This window comes from Leucoraja erinacea, chromosome 27, assembly GCF_028641065.1.
Source record: "Leucoraja erinacea ecotype New England chromosome 27, Leri_hhj_1, whole genome shotgun sequence".
NCBI lineage: Eukaryota > Metazoa > Chordata > Chondrichthyes > Rajiformes > Rajidae > Leucoraja > Leucoraja erinaceus.
Window position 1 is genome coordinate 15,025,956 of NC_073403.1, and position 19,228 is coordinate 15,045,183.

At 37.6% G+C, this 19,228-nt stretch overlaps 1 protein-coding gene across 3 annotated transcripts in view; it reads right to left on the reverse strand.

Moving 5' to 3' along the window:
• Positions 1-6,276: 6,276 nt before the first annotated feature.
• stat5a (signal transducer and activator of transcription 5a) overlaps positions 6,277-19,228 on the reverse strand; it is a 98,873-nt gene continuing 85,921 nt past the window's right edge. For 2 of the 3 annotated variants that reach the window (XM_055657137.1, XM_055657136.1), the window contains 7 exons: positions 18,113-18,319; positions 17,056-17,150; positions 16,538-16,680; positions 16,048-16,203; positions 15,711-15,762; positions 14,527-14,634; positions 6,277-11,377 (listed from right to left, as the gene is read on the reverse strand). In XM_055657137.1, coding sequence (XP_055513112.1) covers positions 11,251-11,377; positions 14,527-14,634; positions 15,711-15,762; positions 16,048-16,203; positions 16,538-16,680; positions 17,056-17,150; positions 18,113-18,319 — 888 coding nt within the window. In that variant the 3' untranslated portion in view covers positions 6,277-11,250. Of the gene's footprint in view, positions 11,378-12,039; positions 12,239-14,526; positions 14,635-15,710; positions 15,763-16,047; positions 16,204-16,537; positions 16,681-17,055; positions 17,151-18,112; positions 18,320-19,228 lie in introns of those variants that run through there. The other variant, XM_055657138.1, reaches the window with a different exon arrangement.

Here is a 19,228-nt window from a genome sequence, read left to right on the forward strand (position 1 = left end):
TAGATTAAACAATTCGTGATATGTTAGTGATGACAAAAACAGTTGGGGATATATAATTTAATTCTTGACATTTTTATAATCACATTTTATCAATGAAAGTTCATCGCAGCAAAGTTAGGTTAAGAACCAGGTAAAGATGACTGAAGGTCAAAATAAATCTGATCTGATCTGACTGAGCATTTTGAAAGATAAAATGTTTTAAGATAAGATTGCAATTCTTCAAAATTCAAAGCAAGCCAAAATTACACAGAACATGATGTTGCTGTCTCAGTTAATAACTCTCTATTGAGCACAGGCCCTTCAGCCCACATTGTCCGTGTCAAACATGATCTGAGTTAAACTGATCTCATCTGCCCATACACAATCCATCACTTTCCATTCCCTGCACTTCCATGTGCCTATCTAAAAGTTACTAGAAGGCCACTACAGTACCTGCCTCCACCAATCCACCCACCCCCCATGGCAATGTGTTCCAGACCGCTAAAACTTGCCCCGCAACTCTCCATTAAACTTTCCTCCTCTCGCTTAATGCCCTCTAGGTCATTTCCACCCTGGCCCTCTCATAATTTTATATACATTTATCAACTCTCCCCTCAATCTCTGACATTCCAGAGAAAACAATCCAAGTCTATCCAACTTCTCCCTTTAGCTGAAACAGGTTAATCAAGGCATCATTCTGGTTAACCTCCTCTGTGCCCTCTCCAAAGCCTCCACGACCTTCCTGTGACCAGAACTGCATGCAAAGTCCTATATAGAGTTGCATCATGACTTCCCATGAACTTGTACTCCAAGATCCCTCTGCACATCATTGCTGTTAAGGGTCTTGCCATTAACTGTACACTCTCTCCTTACATTACAAAGTGCATCACCTCACACTTGCTCGGGTTAAACTCCATCTGCCATTTCACTGCTCATTTCTGCAGCTGATCCATATCTGGCAGCATTTCTTACTGTCTGCAACTCCAATTTTGGTGTTGTCAGCAAACTTACTTGTCAACCCATCTACGTGTAGGTAATTTATACATATCACAAAGGCTCCACACTCCTCTGGTAATTTCAGATATTTAATCTGCATTGAAACCTTCCAAATACTTTGATTCATTTTAATACATTTTACCTTGCACTACAATTGTCATTTAATCTCACCTGTTGTTTTTTTTGTTCGCACTACCCCTTTCTCACTTGCTTTGAATTTTAAAACCTGTTTATCTCTAACTTTTATTCAGTCCTTTTCTCTCTGCCCAGAGATGTTGTCTCCCCCGCTGTGCATTGTTACCATTGTCTGTTTTCAGATTTCTAATAAGCAATATTTTAAGTTTTCAAAACATATGACAGATCAAATGGATTCACGTTGCACGTAAAACAAAATCTTTGTTTCTTAACAACTCAAATTAATTGTTGAAAAACTGATGAGGTAGTTTAAATATGATTAACACAAAATATCATAATCGTTGCTAGTTTCACACAAACCAACAATTCAATGCTTCATCACAAGTACAGCATCAAAACACATTATTTCTTCCTTATTACTTTCTGCATTTCCAAATGTTATATATATATGAAGCTAATGTTCATGTCCTTTCCACCTAGGTCTTGGCTTGAAATCATTTGTACAGCATACATCTATGCACTATATACCTTACATACTCGCACACAATGTTTGCAAATCAGCTATTTAAATGATGCCTAATTCCAACAATTTGAGTCATATTTGTGCCATGTATTCGTCATCGTTCAAAACGATTTGCAGGTTTCCCTTGCAATGTTTAACTCAGTAGCACCAGTGGTTATATCTGCTCATATAGTACAATGGCTGGCTGCATGATTTTGGAATGGGTTGACCTGGTTGCCCTCCCTTCTACTCAGGTGCAGTGTGTAAAGGGAGGGCTTTACACAATGTTATGCTTACTCAGTAATGCCTGCTGTCTCATGCCTCGGTGCTATTGAATTTGCAGGCAGTCACCCCGAGCCAAAATCAACATTTCACACACCATTTACTAGTCTGCAGATGGGGGAATTAGAGATGTTTATACAGCGCTATTCACTTCAGAGTTGAAATATTACAGAACCAATCTTGTATCTAAAATGTAGTCATATTTGTACTTGGGGAAAATGCAGCAGTCAATTTGAGCAAAGCAAGATCATTCATTTAACCAAGTAGTAATGGCACTAGGGGCTTCAAACCTATTGCTGCAATGTTTATAATAACCCTTGCATCTTAACTCACAACCACAGAGCATTCACTCTGGCCCACTGCAAACCCAGACTCAATTTGTCTACAAGACAAACTCCCTCTACCCTCCACCTCAGGTAATGTTCCTTCCAGCAAGTTCTCCATCTCACTGCGAGGAGTTCTACCGTTGATGATTTATCTCGCCTCAAACATTGCGATTGTATGGTATTAACAGGACTTTTTATTTTAGTTTACAATGATCTAAAACACCCTGGATCACTAATTCTTTTTTATATCTTGCACTAATAAAATTACTTAAATGTATTATTTTACACCCACAAATTAATAATACATAATCTTAACCACACATTTTGCTTTGAGAATGTGGTTTCAAAATGTATACAATGCAGATGACCTACAATCACATTTGATAACATACATAAATGCAACCTCCAGGAAGAGATGTGACTGCAGTAAGTTGGGGAAATGAACCAGGCATTGTAAAAATAGCAAGTGGTCATGGATGAAGCTGAATACACAAGCATGTAATGTCATTGCCAGATTTAGTTGCAATATAGTTTGTTAGTTTAAAATGTTTAAGTTATTAAAAATACAAACATTGCCAATGAGAACAAGCTGAAAACTTCCCTGAACAGAACTAAAAATAGAAAATAAATAATTCACCTCCTTAAACGTTCATTGTAGCTCAAGAACTTTAGTCTAAAACAGGGGTCGGCAACCTTGTTCTGCATAGGGGCCGGGACGCATGTCTGTGAGCGGATGGCGGGCCACATCTAGCACGTGTACACATGGATCCCGCCCTGGATGGCAGGCATCAAATCACGTGTTCACAGAAGGTAGACAAAAATTACTGTAAATAATTAAAGCAAACCCCCCCCCCCCCCAAATATATTCATTTTTTTAAATTAAAAAATATATATATTCGTAGTGTGGAAAAAATGTGCCCTCACTCCAACAAATATAGGGAATATTTTCACCAAATTGTAGCAGTTCTAAAAGTATTTCCCAACCCCATTTATGGACAATTAGGAATGGGCAATACATTATGACCATTACATAATGCTCCTCAACTCATTTATGTTTTTTTATTTGCTTGTGACCTTATTTGTGATATTTCAGAACTAGGAAAAACTAAAGAAAGTTTGCTGTTCCCAAGTGATCAAAGTAGCCATTTTGCAAAAACAAATGTTCATGCTTTGGTCATTTACACAACTAGACTCAAGTTTTCTAACAACTTTCCTTCCTCACCTCTTCTTTTCACTGCAGTTCTGCTTTAAGCCAAACTGTCCTGAGTGAATCACATCTTGGTTTGGGAACAGCTCCATCCAGGACCCTAAGAAATGGCAGCGATTTGTGGACACAGCTCAGGCCATCACACAAACCAATCTTCTATTAATTCCATTTATACCTCACACTGCCTCGGCAAGGCCAGCAGCATAATCAAGGAAAGTTGAACCCTGGCCATTCCCTCTTCTCCCCTCTCCCATCAGGCAAAAGAAGTGAGAAAGCGCACACCACCAGATTCAGGGACAGTTTCTTCCCAGCTGTTATCAGGCAACTGAATCATCCTACCACAACCAGAGATTAGTGCTGAACGACTATCTACCTCTTTGATGTCCCTCGGGCTATCCTTGACCGGACTTTGCTGGCTTTACCTTGCACTAAACGCTGTTCCCTTATCATGTATCCATACACTGTAAGTGGATCGATTGTAATCATGTAGTCTTTTTGCTGACTGGTTAGCATGCAACAAAAAGCTTTTCACTGTACCTCGGTACACGTGACAATAAAGTAAACTGAATGGAATTAAGCAGCACCTACTGGTCAAAGTATTTCTGTGTTGGTGGCTCACATTAGCAACACATACTAGCCCTGTCAGTAACACCCACATCACACAGATCAACAATTCTCAGAGGAATGTTAGGATATTCTCAACAGTACCTACACTTTTAGCTGCTGTACTGAACATTAAAAGGTCAATGATGGGGTTGATCGCAGCACTAATTTAGAATTTAATTAGAAATGTTTACACAAATTTACAATGTAGTAAAATCAACAGCAAATAAGAGACTGAACTGCAGCTGGAAATGTGCCAGTTAAAATTATGATGTCTGAATTACCCAAGTTTACAAAATTCAATTATGATTGCGTCAATTATGGCTAATTTCCTCTGTGTAAAAGGATTACGAGTTCTCTCCCAGAGACCAGGCCATACAATTGTTGCAGTACTGTCAGTGAGTTCACTCAGAGAAGACATCTTTCAAGCAAGAAGATTTGTCCTTGGGTGCATTTAAAACATCTAGAGGCACGTTTTGAAGTGGCAAGGTAGTTTGTGCTGGGGTCGTCAGTACTCTCAGCAATCATCGCTGAAGCAGTCGACCTATTCTCAACTGCTGCCACGGGGCTTTGAAGTGACACATCGGCTTGTTGCAATTTCACAGCTGTGCCAAAGAACTTAATGGGGGGGTATCCTAGTACTCGTTTGAATTGTCTAATCCTGTATCAAAGCAACTCTCGGTAGTCATCCATGTCATCATAGGCAAGTATGACAAAATAATAACTGACTTAACTCCTACTTTGTAACCAGGTTTTTGAGACTCTAATTTAATAACAGCAGTGTAAAATGTCGCTTGATAACGCTGCTCAAAAACCTCTTATGGCGGCATGGTGATGCAGCAGTAGAGTTGCTGCCTTACAGCGTCAGAGACCCGGGTTTGATCCCGACTACTGGTGCTCATCTGTATGGAGTTTGTATGTTCTCCCTGTGACTGGCATGGGTTTTCTCAGGGATCTCAGGTTTCCACACTCCAAAGATGTACAGGTTTGTAGGTATAATTGTATATTGTCTTGACTTATATGACTTGGTATAATTGTAAATTGTCTCTAATGTGTTGGATAGCTTTAGAGTGCGTGGATCGCTGATTGGCACAGACTCGGTGGGCCAAAGGGCCTGTTTCTGCGCTGCATCTCCAAACTAAACTAAATATTTTGGCTGCAGAGGCTTGTTGTATTAATGTAAGCATTTGCAGGAACCTTGCTGCATATTAAGTGGCTGAAGCGACTTCAATAATATCTCCTTCAAAATCAGTTGTACAGTGAAGATAGTTCTATATATAGTATTAAGTTTTTCCGGAAAGACAACGGTCCTGCTCTTAGCACTCCTTGCTGTCAATTTTGCATTAAATCCCCTCTCAGATTGAGCACAAAATCCATTGACATTTTGATACAATCCTATAAAACAAATTACTTTTGGAGCGAAAAAATGTAGCTGTCCCAATTATCAACCAAAATCAAATGAATCAGCAGTTACCTCAGTGCTGTTTTAAAGCTTAGTCATAAAACATCAATATTACCAAATAGGTAAATTAAGGTGACATTTTTGAATACTAATATCCTTCAATACTATTTCCCTTAAATTATATTGAGGCAGAAGTGTTTTGACCAATTATCACAAACTGCAATTAAACATTCCCCCCCCCGATAAAGTTCACACACAATGTAATTGTTTGTCAAATCTCTAGGATTTCAAAGGATTTTCTGGGATTTAAACAACGCAGCGAGGAAACCTGGAAGAGAATAACAGCACTTGGCAAAATGATTGATTGATATTCAAGAATCATCAAACAGATTAATGAAAATTGCTATGGGAAAGCAGTGTGATTACAGATGAAAAAAACTGCTGGAAATCTGAAACCGAAACAGCTGGAAACACTCAGCAGGTCGGACAGCATCCGTAGAAAGAGAAATTGAGTTAATATTTCAAGTCAACGACCCTATACTAGATCTCATCCTGGTGCATTCTCCAAATTATACTTTTATTTTTCTTTCCCAGTTCTGATGAAGAGTCATCTGCCTAAATGCTATCATGCAGAGTTCAAGGAGATGGACGTAAGGTAATTAGAGACAGGCTAACATTCCAGGTATGTGGTCGATAAAAGATGCTGATTGTACTCCACGGCGTCAAAAAACTTCAATGCTCTTCTGGAAAAGTCACTGGAGACATTAATGTTTGTTAAAGTTTGCTATAACTAAAACCCAGTTAACATGGTGTAAAAATGAGACACTCACTGAGACAACCGAGATAGTTAAAAAATAAATCAATTTACTGGTAAAGCTTATTAACAGACATACATTCTATCCAATTTAAATGAACTTTTAGTTTGTAAACGTTTATGTTATTACAATATCTTGCAACTAAATTCATGAAAAGTGTACTGTTATCATGGATTTAGTGATAACAAACCATATAATTATTACTATTGATCTGTATTGTTTTATTGTGTGCAGAGCAAAGCACAATGAAGAACATATACAGCATAACTTAGGTACCCCATTAAAAATATTGCTTTAACTAGTATTAGTAAAATCAGGTCATGACTGCAACATTTTCTTTCCCCTTTTCCATCACACCGCCCGCCGCTCAAACATAAAATACAATTAATTACACTCGGCAAGTAGTAGAACAGTTTGAAAGTACTTTAAAGTTTAGTTGTCCACTCTCTTCATTTACAGGAATCCTTCACATACTAAATTACTTATAAAACTCAAGCCTAAATGAAAGATGCAGTGTACTTGCCCCTTTATAATTCACACAGGAATGCAGTCATCAGTCTACGTCCATGGAGGACACACACATCATCTTTAGCTTTTACAGTGAGTTTTTTTTCCGGGCCAGTTGGCAACTGACTCTCTGACGGTCAGAGAATTAGGAAAGTTGAATGTACACTCATATGTTGAATTGAACTTCATAATCCACTTAGCAACAGTTGTCTTCCCCAAATATTTGGTGAACAGAGTTTAAAAACTAGCCAGAAAAAATGTTCAAGAAATGTTTTGAAGATCTTGATGAGAAATTGTCCTGCTATTCAGTTTACCCCAGTGACGGATCTACAAGGTCAGTTTAATTTAATCTTTATTTTATACATGTGACTGATGAAAAATCTATAATCTGCTTGAACTTTCTTTATGATGAGCTTAAAACTAATTGTGTGAAGAAAAGTCTCACCCAAAGTCAATTATGTTCACAGCCAATGCTATCCATGAGTAACCAAATACTGATTCTGAGGTTCACATTAGGTCTGAGAAACAAGACTCAAATCAGCAGTGTGAAGCTCAACTTTGAAGTCTTGTGGGGTCATGGCACCTCCAACACAGAGTGCAACAATTCTTGCTGATTCTGAGAAAAACGATTTTGGTCCTAGCACCAAGATGATACCCGAGTAACTTGAGCTTCCACCATGTATTCAGATCCAAGAAATTACCAATAGCTCGCATATTATTTGAATACTCCACTGCGAAAAATAATTTTCTGACCAAATTTAAACAGGATAATGAAGAGAGTTCTAGGTGCAGGTGGACACTTTAATTAATTAAAAAAAAAAAAAAAGATTCTTTCCAGGGAGATATCAATTTTGACCCATTTCAAATTTCCTTAACATGCATAGAACACAAGTTTTTTTAAATATACAGATTGCTTCTACATGTGATGATGAGGGCATGTAACAGTGTTTTCCTGAGCTCGACCAAATTTGAGTTACAATGTTTGGCGATTATATTAACCTGGATTTTGCTATCGCCGACTTGCCAGCTGCTATTGCTGCTTTCCAGACTTGCCTAATTGGGACACGCGGGCTCAAAGCTTCCCAGAATACAGCGATGCAGCCACAGCAGCAACATGGCTTAAGAATACCACCATGGAGATATTTCTTCTCAGAAATTCATGCGATTGCCTTTGACAGGTGGGAAATTCCTACCCCTCCCAGCCCAAAGCTTTGCCAGCTGCAAGACAACAAGATTTTAAAAATGTTCCTGATTGTTCAGTTATGTTTTAGACCTATTAAAAATTGAAATAAAAAATAAAAGGGGGAACTCAACTAAAAAGAAACACCTTTAAATAAAGGCATTAGACAAACCAAAAATAATTTAAAAGGAAACATATATTTTTCCCTACAATCACCATTGAGCTCACTGGGGACCTGTGTCAAGTCTATCCTGGTACTAGATTCACAAGCTAATTTGGTGAATCATGGGAAAATACAACACAAGCACTTTATCCAGAGGTAATCGAGCAATGGACAAATTGGAAAGATGCAGACAAGTTTTTGCTAAGATCAGGTCTTTTGCATTTGGCATTTATCAGCAAAATCCAACTGAGATATTCCACGACGTTTGCTTATGAAGCAGCCACTGACGTGCATTGAATATCAGCTTCAGTTTGGTTAATACTCAGGACGCTACATTCAATAGATCTCTATTTAAGAGAAGAAGCAGGGAACTGCAAATGATTGAGAACAATTATTTTTGCAATCATATTGAATGATGCCTCGCTTTGAAGATACATTTGATTAATGTAAAGCTTCAGTCTCTGCACCAGAAAAAGCTTCTCACTCCGCAAACTACCAAGCTGTGTTATAGACACAGACACAGTTAAATCTGACAATTCTCGAAAGGCTGATGGTCATATTCAGACATTGTAACTTCACCCAAACCTGAATGATAATTGCACAATAAGATTCTTTGCAATTCACGATGAACACAAGTTTCTTGTGAACACAATTAATGATGAACACAAGTTTCAGCTGAAACGTGCGTTTACATCCAATGTAACAAATTTTAGATTGAGAATAACTGCTCTCATTACACTGTGATAAATCATCTTCCCAGTTCCAGAGGTGATCTTTCCTTCACTCAAAAGTTATCAATCTTGAATGCTCCTCCTGTGTCATTGAATTGAGAGATATGGACTGATGGCCTAGATCTGAGAAATTGCAAACTGCTAAGTTACCCGTACAATCTGAAGAGAATGCACCACATTTCTGCCTAAACAGAATTCACACCTGCGGTGCTTTTTGATATCATGAAAGAATAATGAAATGTATCCTGCACTACTGGCCAACACTACAGAAAAGTGCTTTAATGTAAGACTGCATCCAAGTCAAATCAGCCTCCAAGATGCATTAGGAACTAATTTGACACAATGTTACCACTGAAGTCTGGATGAGGAATTTTCAGAGAATAAAGATATGGCAGAATGTGGGAAGATATAGCTTGATTTTTTAACAAAAATGCCAGAAAGCGTGAACATACCTACCAGAATTTAGAGGAATGGAAACATGACTTCTCCTTATGTACAACATTTAGCAAACTCCTGTGATATGAGATAGAATCCTGAAGAAATGTTTTCACCATAATATGTACAAGCCCATAATTGTATCAGAACTAGAAACAAGTTTGGCAGTAACAATGAACTGGTCTTTTGTTAGTTTTGTCTACATTAAAGATAATCAAATGTAATGTAACTAAATTTAAATTTGCTACATCTCAGTAGGCCCGGGCATATGAACAACATAAACAATGAACAGAAGCAGCGAGAATAATTGATATTTTTTAAATACGGATAAGCATATTTGTAATTTTAAATGTAAACATCTTCATTGTTTTTATCCTCTCCATTTTGCATGTGGCTATTAGGCTGAACCTGGCATTCCTAAATAAATGATAATGGCCAAAATCAGAATGGGCACCCCTTTAAGGAAACAAACACTGCATCAGTCCCTGCACACAACAATAGTGGTTGTTTAAAAACAAATAATTGAAGAAATTCCCTTTACCCATTACCTAGAGGGGTGGTCCCATTCAAAGGGTTTTTGCTGAAACAAATAGTTGTTGTTGCCAATTTATGCCTGACTATTGCCAACACGAGGAACAGGGACAAGTCACATCCAAGAACGCACACTGAAGTTTTTAAATATTCTCAATTAACTGCATCAATTTACTCTACAGCTTATTAAGGCATCTCAGAACCAAGTCTGGCTGTTTTTACTCATAATGTGACATCGCCTATAGGTCTGAATGCATTAAAACGTTTCTGACGTTTAAAACATCTTCCTTGTTACTCACAATACACAGATCACGACATTGAGTACAGTCGACCTCAGCATGGCATATTGGCTAAGCATTACATCAAATAGAAGATGTGTCTTCCATGCAGGCAGAAAGGCAAACAAAGTAAAAGATACTATCTTCAAGTAGGCCTGTATGGACAACACTTCTCTTACATGATTCAACGTCACTTTGTCAAGCTTCTCTGACATCTGCAAATAATTTTAAATATTCCAAATAACTAGCTTTAATTACCAAATCCAGCAAGTACTTAATCTTGCCAAAAAATGATAGAGCACAAACTAGTTATCTTAAGAGTACATATATGCCTTGATTTTGCAACATTCAAAAAAACTTGGCAGCTATGCCAATCCAAATGCATGCACTTTAAAACAAAAACATGGCCTAGAATTATGTAATAAAATTGTCTTGATTCTGAAAGAGGTCAACTGTGTGATTATTTTTTGTTTTGAAACCTTCTATGAAAGAGGTCAAATATATAATCATCTTTTTTAAAACCTTCTTCAATTCTTATGTTATTATGGAAACAACATACAATTATGAACAAATGGTTCAGGGATACAAAAATATACATCATAAACTATCCCTCCCAAATACCTCCTCATTATGTCACGGACATGTCATTGTGTCCATTTAAAAAAAGAGCAAAATCGTTGTAAGTGTGGCCCTTCTGTGCTAAAGATGAACCAATGCTCAAAGCTTCCATCAAAAACTGAGTAACAATTTCCAATAAACCATGTAAAGAATGATGTTGGTAAATGATTGAAAAGTAGTATCCGCGCACAAATAAAATAGCTTTGACCATAGCAAGAACAATGATTCCATTGGGACTTAATTAGGCATTTTCCTTGGCACCCTAAAATACAAATTAAAACTATTTACCAAAAACTAAAATTCCGAAAGTGTAAATAAAAACCATGCAAATAGCAACTTGCATTTTGTACAACAGAAAATAACTATAATTGCAGTCTCCAAAACTGCAGCCTTCCTCCAAGCAATCGGGACATTTAAAAACATTTGCACAGCTTCGACATGCACAAAAATATTAGATTCACTAGCAATATTAACATTTCACATTATGAACGATTTGGAAATGAAGCAACTTATGGAATGAAACCATAAGAAACAATATTCTCTGAGGTGGGGTTGGCAAATCATGTTGATTGATGAGGAAGCCACTGATTATCCATTGGTCTGCGCAAAAGCTCCTCCACATGTCTGGCAACGTCCATTGTATCATCCAGGTCAAAATCACCATCAGGATCAAGCATGCTGTCTGGGCTGAATAACAGTTCATGAAATATTATTGATTTTGAGTAGGGCTATATTATTTGTAAAAATAATATTATTTCTGCTACATTTTCTGACTGCATCTTTGGAAACATCATCTATAAGAATAAATTGTGCATTTCTTTGTGAATCCAAAATCAATGATACTAATAACTTGCATTTATATGCTTAACTGAGGGCAATGCCCAGTGTCACTTTACAAATATTAAAAATATAAGCAGACACGAGGTCAAATCAGATGAAGGGAAGGTGGAAAAAAAAGTTAAAGCAAGTTGTCTTTGGTCACAGACACAACCCATGTCTTAGTTCTTCAGAATCGTTAGCTGCAGGTGATAGTGTTTTATGTGACTGAAGATAGTGACGGCATGTTGGTCAAACTATCTGGTCTCTCAGAGGTAGTGGATTGGTAGCCTGAAATGGGGATGGAGATTGCAAATGGGTTTTACAATTTTCCAATCTTCCCTATATATTGCGGAGTGCCAGAGAAAAGGCAAATTAGGAAGCGTGATATCCTTAGTGATCTGATTGAAGCAAACTTTGCAAAACCATCGCAAGGAAGTCGTGAGCACTTGGAGAAGTTCGAATTAATAAAACAGCCAGCATGGATTTGTTAAAGAACGACTGTGTTTGACAAACCTGAATGATTTTTTTTGAAGAAGTATTAGAGAAGGTTGATGAAGGGATGTCATCTATGTGGATTTTCAGAAGGCGCTTAACAAAGTTCTAGATCAAAGGCTGGAGGATGTTAAACAGTTGAGTTCTCCACAGGTCAGTACCTGGACCATAAACTGACCTGCCTGCAGTTGCAGGGGATGTCAAACTTCCCCTTTTTCCTGTCCTCTGGCATCTTCCCTGTATGTGGGCAGGATTGGGAAAATTATATCAAGCCCTGTGCAATCTCCACCCTATTTTACTATATTAACAACTTGGGTGTGGATGTGCTAAATAATGCTGCAATGCTGCAGATGGCACCAAACTTGGCAAACTGTAAGTTAAAGAATGCAAAAGGACACAGATATGTTACCAAACCAGACAACACCAAATGTAGAGAGAATTTGTATACTTATTAGAATTAGTAAAGAAAGGACAAGCAAAGATAATAGAGAGTAATTGGGACATTTCTATAAGCTGTGTAAGAACAGAGGGGTCTAGATGTGTATGCACGTTGGACAATCTGAGGTACTTATACGCAAAAGGCTACCAGGAGGAAAGCTCATGTTAGCTTATTTGTTTTACTTTGATCATTCAGTATGATTAATTAAATAAATATAGTGAAGAAAAATAAGGGATCCAGAGCTTTGCAGATAAGAGTATAAAAATTGGGTGGCTATGTTGATTGTTTATAAAACACTGATTAAGCCATACAGGGTCACCCAAATTCAGCTCATTATCCTGAAAGGATGCAAGGTGCAAGAGGGTGCAAAACAGATTTAGTCCGATATAACAGTTTATGCAAGGTTAGAATGGAGGAGAAGGTACAAAAAAATGCTGGGGAAACTCAGCGGGTGCAGCAGCATCTATGGAGCGAAGGAAATAGGCGACGTTTCGGGCCGAAACCCTTCTTCAGACTGTCTGAAGAAGGGTTTCGGCCCGAAACGTCGCCTATTTCCTTCGCTCCATAGATGCTGCTGCACCCGCTGAGTTTCTCCAGCATTTTTGTGTACCTTCGATCTTCCAGCATCTGCAGTTCCTTCTTGAACATAGAATGGAGGAGAGTTTGTTCAGGGACTCCAATAAGATCTGAGAGCAGGCAAGTGCTAAATGACATGTTAAACTGTGTCCCGGCCAACTTCAGTTATTGAGAGGTTATAAAACATTCCATGGGATATGGTTTGAGTGATATCAAATCGATAATAACCAATTTGTGGGGATTCATCGAAATAAATTAGTTTGCTTCCTACTTGACATACAAAGCTTGATTTGCAAACGGTCTTATATTATTAAGTGGCTTTATATTTTTAAACATCTATTTTTTGCATGATATTGCTTGATTTAATAAACTATCATGCACATTAATTGGAAGACTGGGCTTTTATGATTTGAAATAAGCCAATTTTCCATAGAGCTGAAATAGTGGATTTGATGCTCAGAGTGAGACAGAGGAAAGTCACTTTAAACAGCACGGGTCTGTTATTTGTGTATTTCTCCGTTGCAAAAATCCAAGAGAAAGTGCTGTTTCAAACGGTGCAGCAAGAATATAATTGATGAACTTGTCAGACACTTGTCTTGAAACAGTTAATGTGATTATAAATAATTGTTTAATTCTGTATATTCTTTGTTTTATGTTAAAGGAATATTGCAATTTTAATATTTGCCATTATATTACTCATATGTGAATCGAAATATTACTTTCTTCTTCGCATTCTTACAGCATGCGATTCCATCTGTACTTCCAAGTGAACATAAATACACGTTGTAAGCTTGAAGTGAAACCATCAAATACATTTCTTAATGCCATAAACATTAGACCACTGGATCAAAATAGGCATTTTTTTTGTTACAAAAATGGGATCTCTTTTTTAACTATCTGTATCAATGGTGCTAAAGTGGAGATAGTTGGAAGCTTCAAATTCCAAGTTGTATCACCAACAATTTGATCTGGTCCAACATCAGTGACACTACAGTCAAGAAAACACACCAACACCATTAATTCCTCAAAAGATGAAGGAAATTCAGTCTCCCACCAATCTGTATCGATGCACCATAGAAAGCAATCTATGCAGATGAATCGCAGCTTGGTATGGCAACTGCTCTGCCCAGGACAGCAAGAAATTGCAAAGAGCTATGCACACAACCCAGTCTACCGCACAAACCAGCCTCCCCCCCATTGATTCCATCTGTACTTCACGCTGTGTCAGGAAAGTAGCAACATCCTTCACTCTTCTCCCCTCTCCAGTTGGGCAGAAGATACCAAAGCTTGCAAGCACATACCACCAAATTCAATTTCAGCTACTTCCTCACTGTTATCTGACTCTTGAATGGACCTCTCATATGCTAGAGATGATTTCCCGATCTTCCAATCAACCTTGTTGCAGCCCCTGCACCTTTTTTTAATCTGCACTTTTTTGGCACCCGCGGCAATAATAAACCAACACCAATATGCCCCCAAAAACAGTTAACAATGGAAAAAAAAATCTTACTTCTGTGAGTAGAGGGGATATTGTGGCTGATGACAAACCGCAGGTGATGCTGCTGGATCCATGTAGGTGCTACTTGCTGACGCTGCATCCGATGATGCTGTAGCAAATCTGCAACCAGCAAGATCATCTGTTTAGTTTAGTTTAGATATACTATATTCTAAAGGGCCTGTCCCACTTGGGCATTTTTTGCAACGTCATCATTTATGCATCACGACGCATGACGCGCACATGGCGTGCATTACGCAGGCATGGCACGTGGTGAGACGTGGTGGTGTGGGCAGTGACACGCGGTTGCGCACGGCTCCCCAGGATTTGGGGATTCTCAAAATCCTCGCGCGCCACCTGCGTGGCGCACAAATGACGCCCAAGTGCGACAGGCCCTTAAGCATTACAGTAGCCGATCGAATAGTCGCTCCCCTGACCCCCACAAAGTATTTGACACAACCTTAAATGGGATAAATACAAAATTACAAATCTACAAGCTCTAAACTATGATATTTTGTTCATGTATTTGCTGCATATTCTCCTCTTGTGAATCATGCACGAGGACACTCTGCTCAGTCTATCCCAGAGCTCTGCAAACTCTCATAATTTACATGAAATGCTTTCCTTTTTTTCCAAAATGGCCAATTTCTCATTTACCAACATCAAACTCTAATAAATTAGACATAACTTCTCTTTCAAAAATTGATTAATCTTCTCTGCGTACCTTGAAGTTTTCCAAAGTAGCCTTCTATAATGTTGTTAATAAATGCTTCTACTAAATACTTTTCTCCACAATGGATGTTAAACTCGCTGACCTAAAATTTTCTGCATTGTATTTCTCTTCCTTTTTGAATAAATAATTTACATTTGCTATTTTAGTTAACAATGCAATTATCTCCAAGAAACAGTTAACACTTCAGCTCAATGCACTTTTGATTTTCTCCCCCCCAATCAAAATTGATAAATGGTCACTGATGTGAAATCTTCGTCCATTTTCTCTCTAGAAATGCTGTCTGACCTGATGAATATCCTCTGCTTTTTTTTTTTTTATTATAGCCCTGAGTGATAGAAATACTAAGGCAAACTTAATTATGTGCATAATTAATCAATAGCAAAGACAGATGATAAAAACCATAATAAACATCAGACAATCTGTATAGAATTTGGGTATAAAAGTAACATGTTATTGCAATACTTACTCTGGAACCACCTGCTTGATTTGTGGTTTTACGTATCCATCTACTGCTTTTGCTGCAATGGGGAAAAGCAAAAAATCAATTATTAAAATATATTTTTAAAGATACTTACAGATCCATAATTGTTGTTTGAAGATCTTTAAATATTTGAAATAAGTTGAAATAATATTTTACCAGAGAAATAAAACATGTTCATGAACAGCTCTAAAATATCAAAGTAGTAGAATCAGCTCACAAAACAGCAATCAACAAAAAATGCTGTTTAGTAACTCATTTCATTTTCTGTCCTTGAGGATTTTGTACACAACACAAATCACCACATGTTCCAAGTAACACTTACATAAAGGTGGCGTATAATATTTAGAAAACACATCGTCTTTGGGTCTGTCTGGATATAAATACAGCAAATGATTGAGATCACTGATGCGATCTGCCAGAGATCGAATTGAAAAATCTTTGGTTGTATACGGAAGTAGATTCCAAACCATCCTTTCTCCTGTAAAAATGTACATTTTTAAATTAATACATATTTTACGCTTCAGGAGAATCAGCATAGTGTTTTCACAAAGTAATACAGTGCATTTTTAAAGCACTTCAAACGTTAGATAAAAAACAGCAGAAGCATTGCAGTATATATGACACTTGTATAACATGTTGTATGTTGGTTGCAGTTATCTAACAGATCAGAGCAAGTTGTAATTGTTTTTTTAATATATCTTAGCACATTACATTTAAGAATTTTAATATTTAATTTGAAATGCTTAAATGGTCTGCAACAACTGTAATAGGCGTCAGAGGTTAAGGACATGGATGCTTTCCTGTGATCACACCTGCTTTGTTGGGATTATCTGCCACCCACGCTATTGTAATCCCTCCAATCTCCGAATCACTGAACCGCAGCAGAAAGGTTCCATTAGGCTTCGAAAGCAGCATGTCTTGTGCCTGTTGTTTGTTTACAAACCCCAAAATCGCCCTGCATGAAGAACACGTGAACATACTAAAATTACTAATGTTTAAATGTTATTCATTTAAAATAAACTACACAAGTTGTATCTCATAAATTATTATCTGAAACCTAATAGTGTAAGGTACTTCACTGTTCCTTACTGTATTAAGTTTCTTTATTCTCAGCGTCTACACCTGCCAGATAATGAATCAGGGATGAGCAGTATATAACACCAGCTATGGCCGTATCTCACAATTGAAAAAAGAAAATGTGCCCTCAAAAACTGAAAATTACTTTAATGTGATTTTATCTGCTTTGAATGGCTTGCAGAAGATTTAATTGCAGTAATATGTTGATACGGGAAACGCAGACACAGTCAAAGAGTAACATTGCAGAAATTACCCATCATTCCAATGAGGCTTCAGATGCTTTTTTGTCAGCTCCATAACTCCATCAAACCATTGCCAGAATGTGAAATTTCGACCAGGTAAACTTTCCTTTAAGAAAATAAAATTATGGACAGCATCCTATTACCGTTATATTTTACTTATTTCTCCATCTTCAAAATGAAATAAGCAGTCTTGGGTAATTTCCAGAGTATTTGAATATCCAAGAATTAATGGTATGTCCCTTAATTTTAACTAATTTCTCTATAACCATTCCATAAGCATTTACAAAAGCTTGCAGCAAAATAACAGATGCTAAATTTTGTTATCAGACATGATTCAGGCACCAAGAAACGTGGAATGATCCTAATATATCCTTAATGCCCACAATTTAATGGTAAGGACGCATTAATTTCACAATGTCTACATGTAGATCATTTAATAAACCTTCTGTTTTAGCCAGTTCTTAAGAGTCAAACACCCACATTTATATGCCCCTTCATTGTCTTGAGGTCCCCAAACTCTTTAAGGTTAAAATAGTATTTCTCATAATGCAGCCCTATTAAAAAATCCCAATGGTCAGTTAGCATGTCTGAGAACTCTTCCGGCTCCTGTAACTAGTGAAGATGACCAACGGGGTAGCAGTTGCCTACACCATCTGATGACTACATCTGAAATGTCTCAGTTAGATCCGAAAAGCAAATCTCCCGGGTATGCTAATTTGCTTATCAGTTAAACCAGAGAAGGAATTGAGTAAGGCATCCACTATAACTTCATACTTAAGATTTAATGATTCATATTGTACTAATGAACACTCAATTTATCAAAAAGGAATACGGGAATATCGTATTTTATTTTAATTACAGTTTTTTCCTCGGGTATTAAAATGTGAAATATGTGTAGCCAAATTACAAACATACTCGTTGTATTTCTTTGCTGAGACTTTAATTCTTAAGTCAATGCAGGACTGGTTTACTGTTAACTTTTCTAGAACTGTGCAAGCCTGCCTTTAGAGGTCTCCCAGGTTGGTATGTATACAACAAAAGTTGCACAATGGCTAAATAACAACTTACCCTATTAAACTGAGACCAGGAGATGGTCATATTACTGTAATCATCTGCATGTATAGCCGAACTACTGAACGCTTTCTGAGCCAGGAAAACAAGATTTTCTTCCGATAATCCTCTGTTGCTCTGAACCTCCGCTTTGAATTTCATATTGAGGGCTTCACATAACTGTGGCCAGAGTACTTTATCAGGCACTACAAATGGTACTCTACCCTGAAATTGCAAATAGACAACCGATATGAACAAATAAATATTTTCAACAATTTAAGATTTTCACTTTAACACAATAACAGATTAGCAATTCAATGGTAAGCAGTAGAATTCTAAATAGGTATATACAGGAAAATGGAGTAGTATACTAAGTAATTTGTAAACTGAACTTCAGCTTAGAAAAATGAATGATTACAAAACGCTTGAAGGTTTCTGTTAATCCTATGGGAACTTGAAATACGATCAAATTGAAAACTGTAAAACTTTGGGACTTTATTTTGGTCCATCTTCCATCTGGTGGAAATGCCCACAGAGTTACAATTATTAATAGTTTACCGTTTCCAAACGTGAACATGGCCGAAAACAGATTCAAACTGACCCTTCTCACTCCAACAGCAATTTTTCTCTAATTAAGGTTCTCTGGATTCTTTCAAGAGAGAGCTAGATAGGGCTCTTAAAAATAGTGGAGTCAGGGGATATGGGGAGAAGGCAGGAACGGGGTACTGATTGGGGACGATCAGCCATGATCACATTGAATGGTGGTGCTGGCTCGAAGGGCCACATGGTCTGCTCCTGCACCTATTGTCTAATCTTGCACAATTACAAAAAAAATTAAGATTAATTATGGGTTCCAGGCCAAGTTTATTACGTAATGTAAGATTCTCATTTTAACTCCTTTTGTTACCTCCATGCTAGTAAAGCTGCAAGTTGCTTTGGAGTCAGGTGTCTCAAGCAGATTATAGCTTCAGGAACTATGGCGCAGCGGTAGAGTTGCTGCCTCACGATACCAGAGACCAGTGTTCAATCCTGCCCTCGGGTGCTGTCTGTGTGTGGAGTTTGCATGTTCTCCCAATGCCCGTGTAGGTTTTCTCTGGGTGCTCCAGTTTCCACCCACATTCCAAAGACACGCCG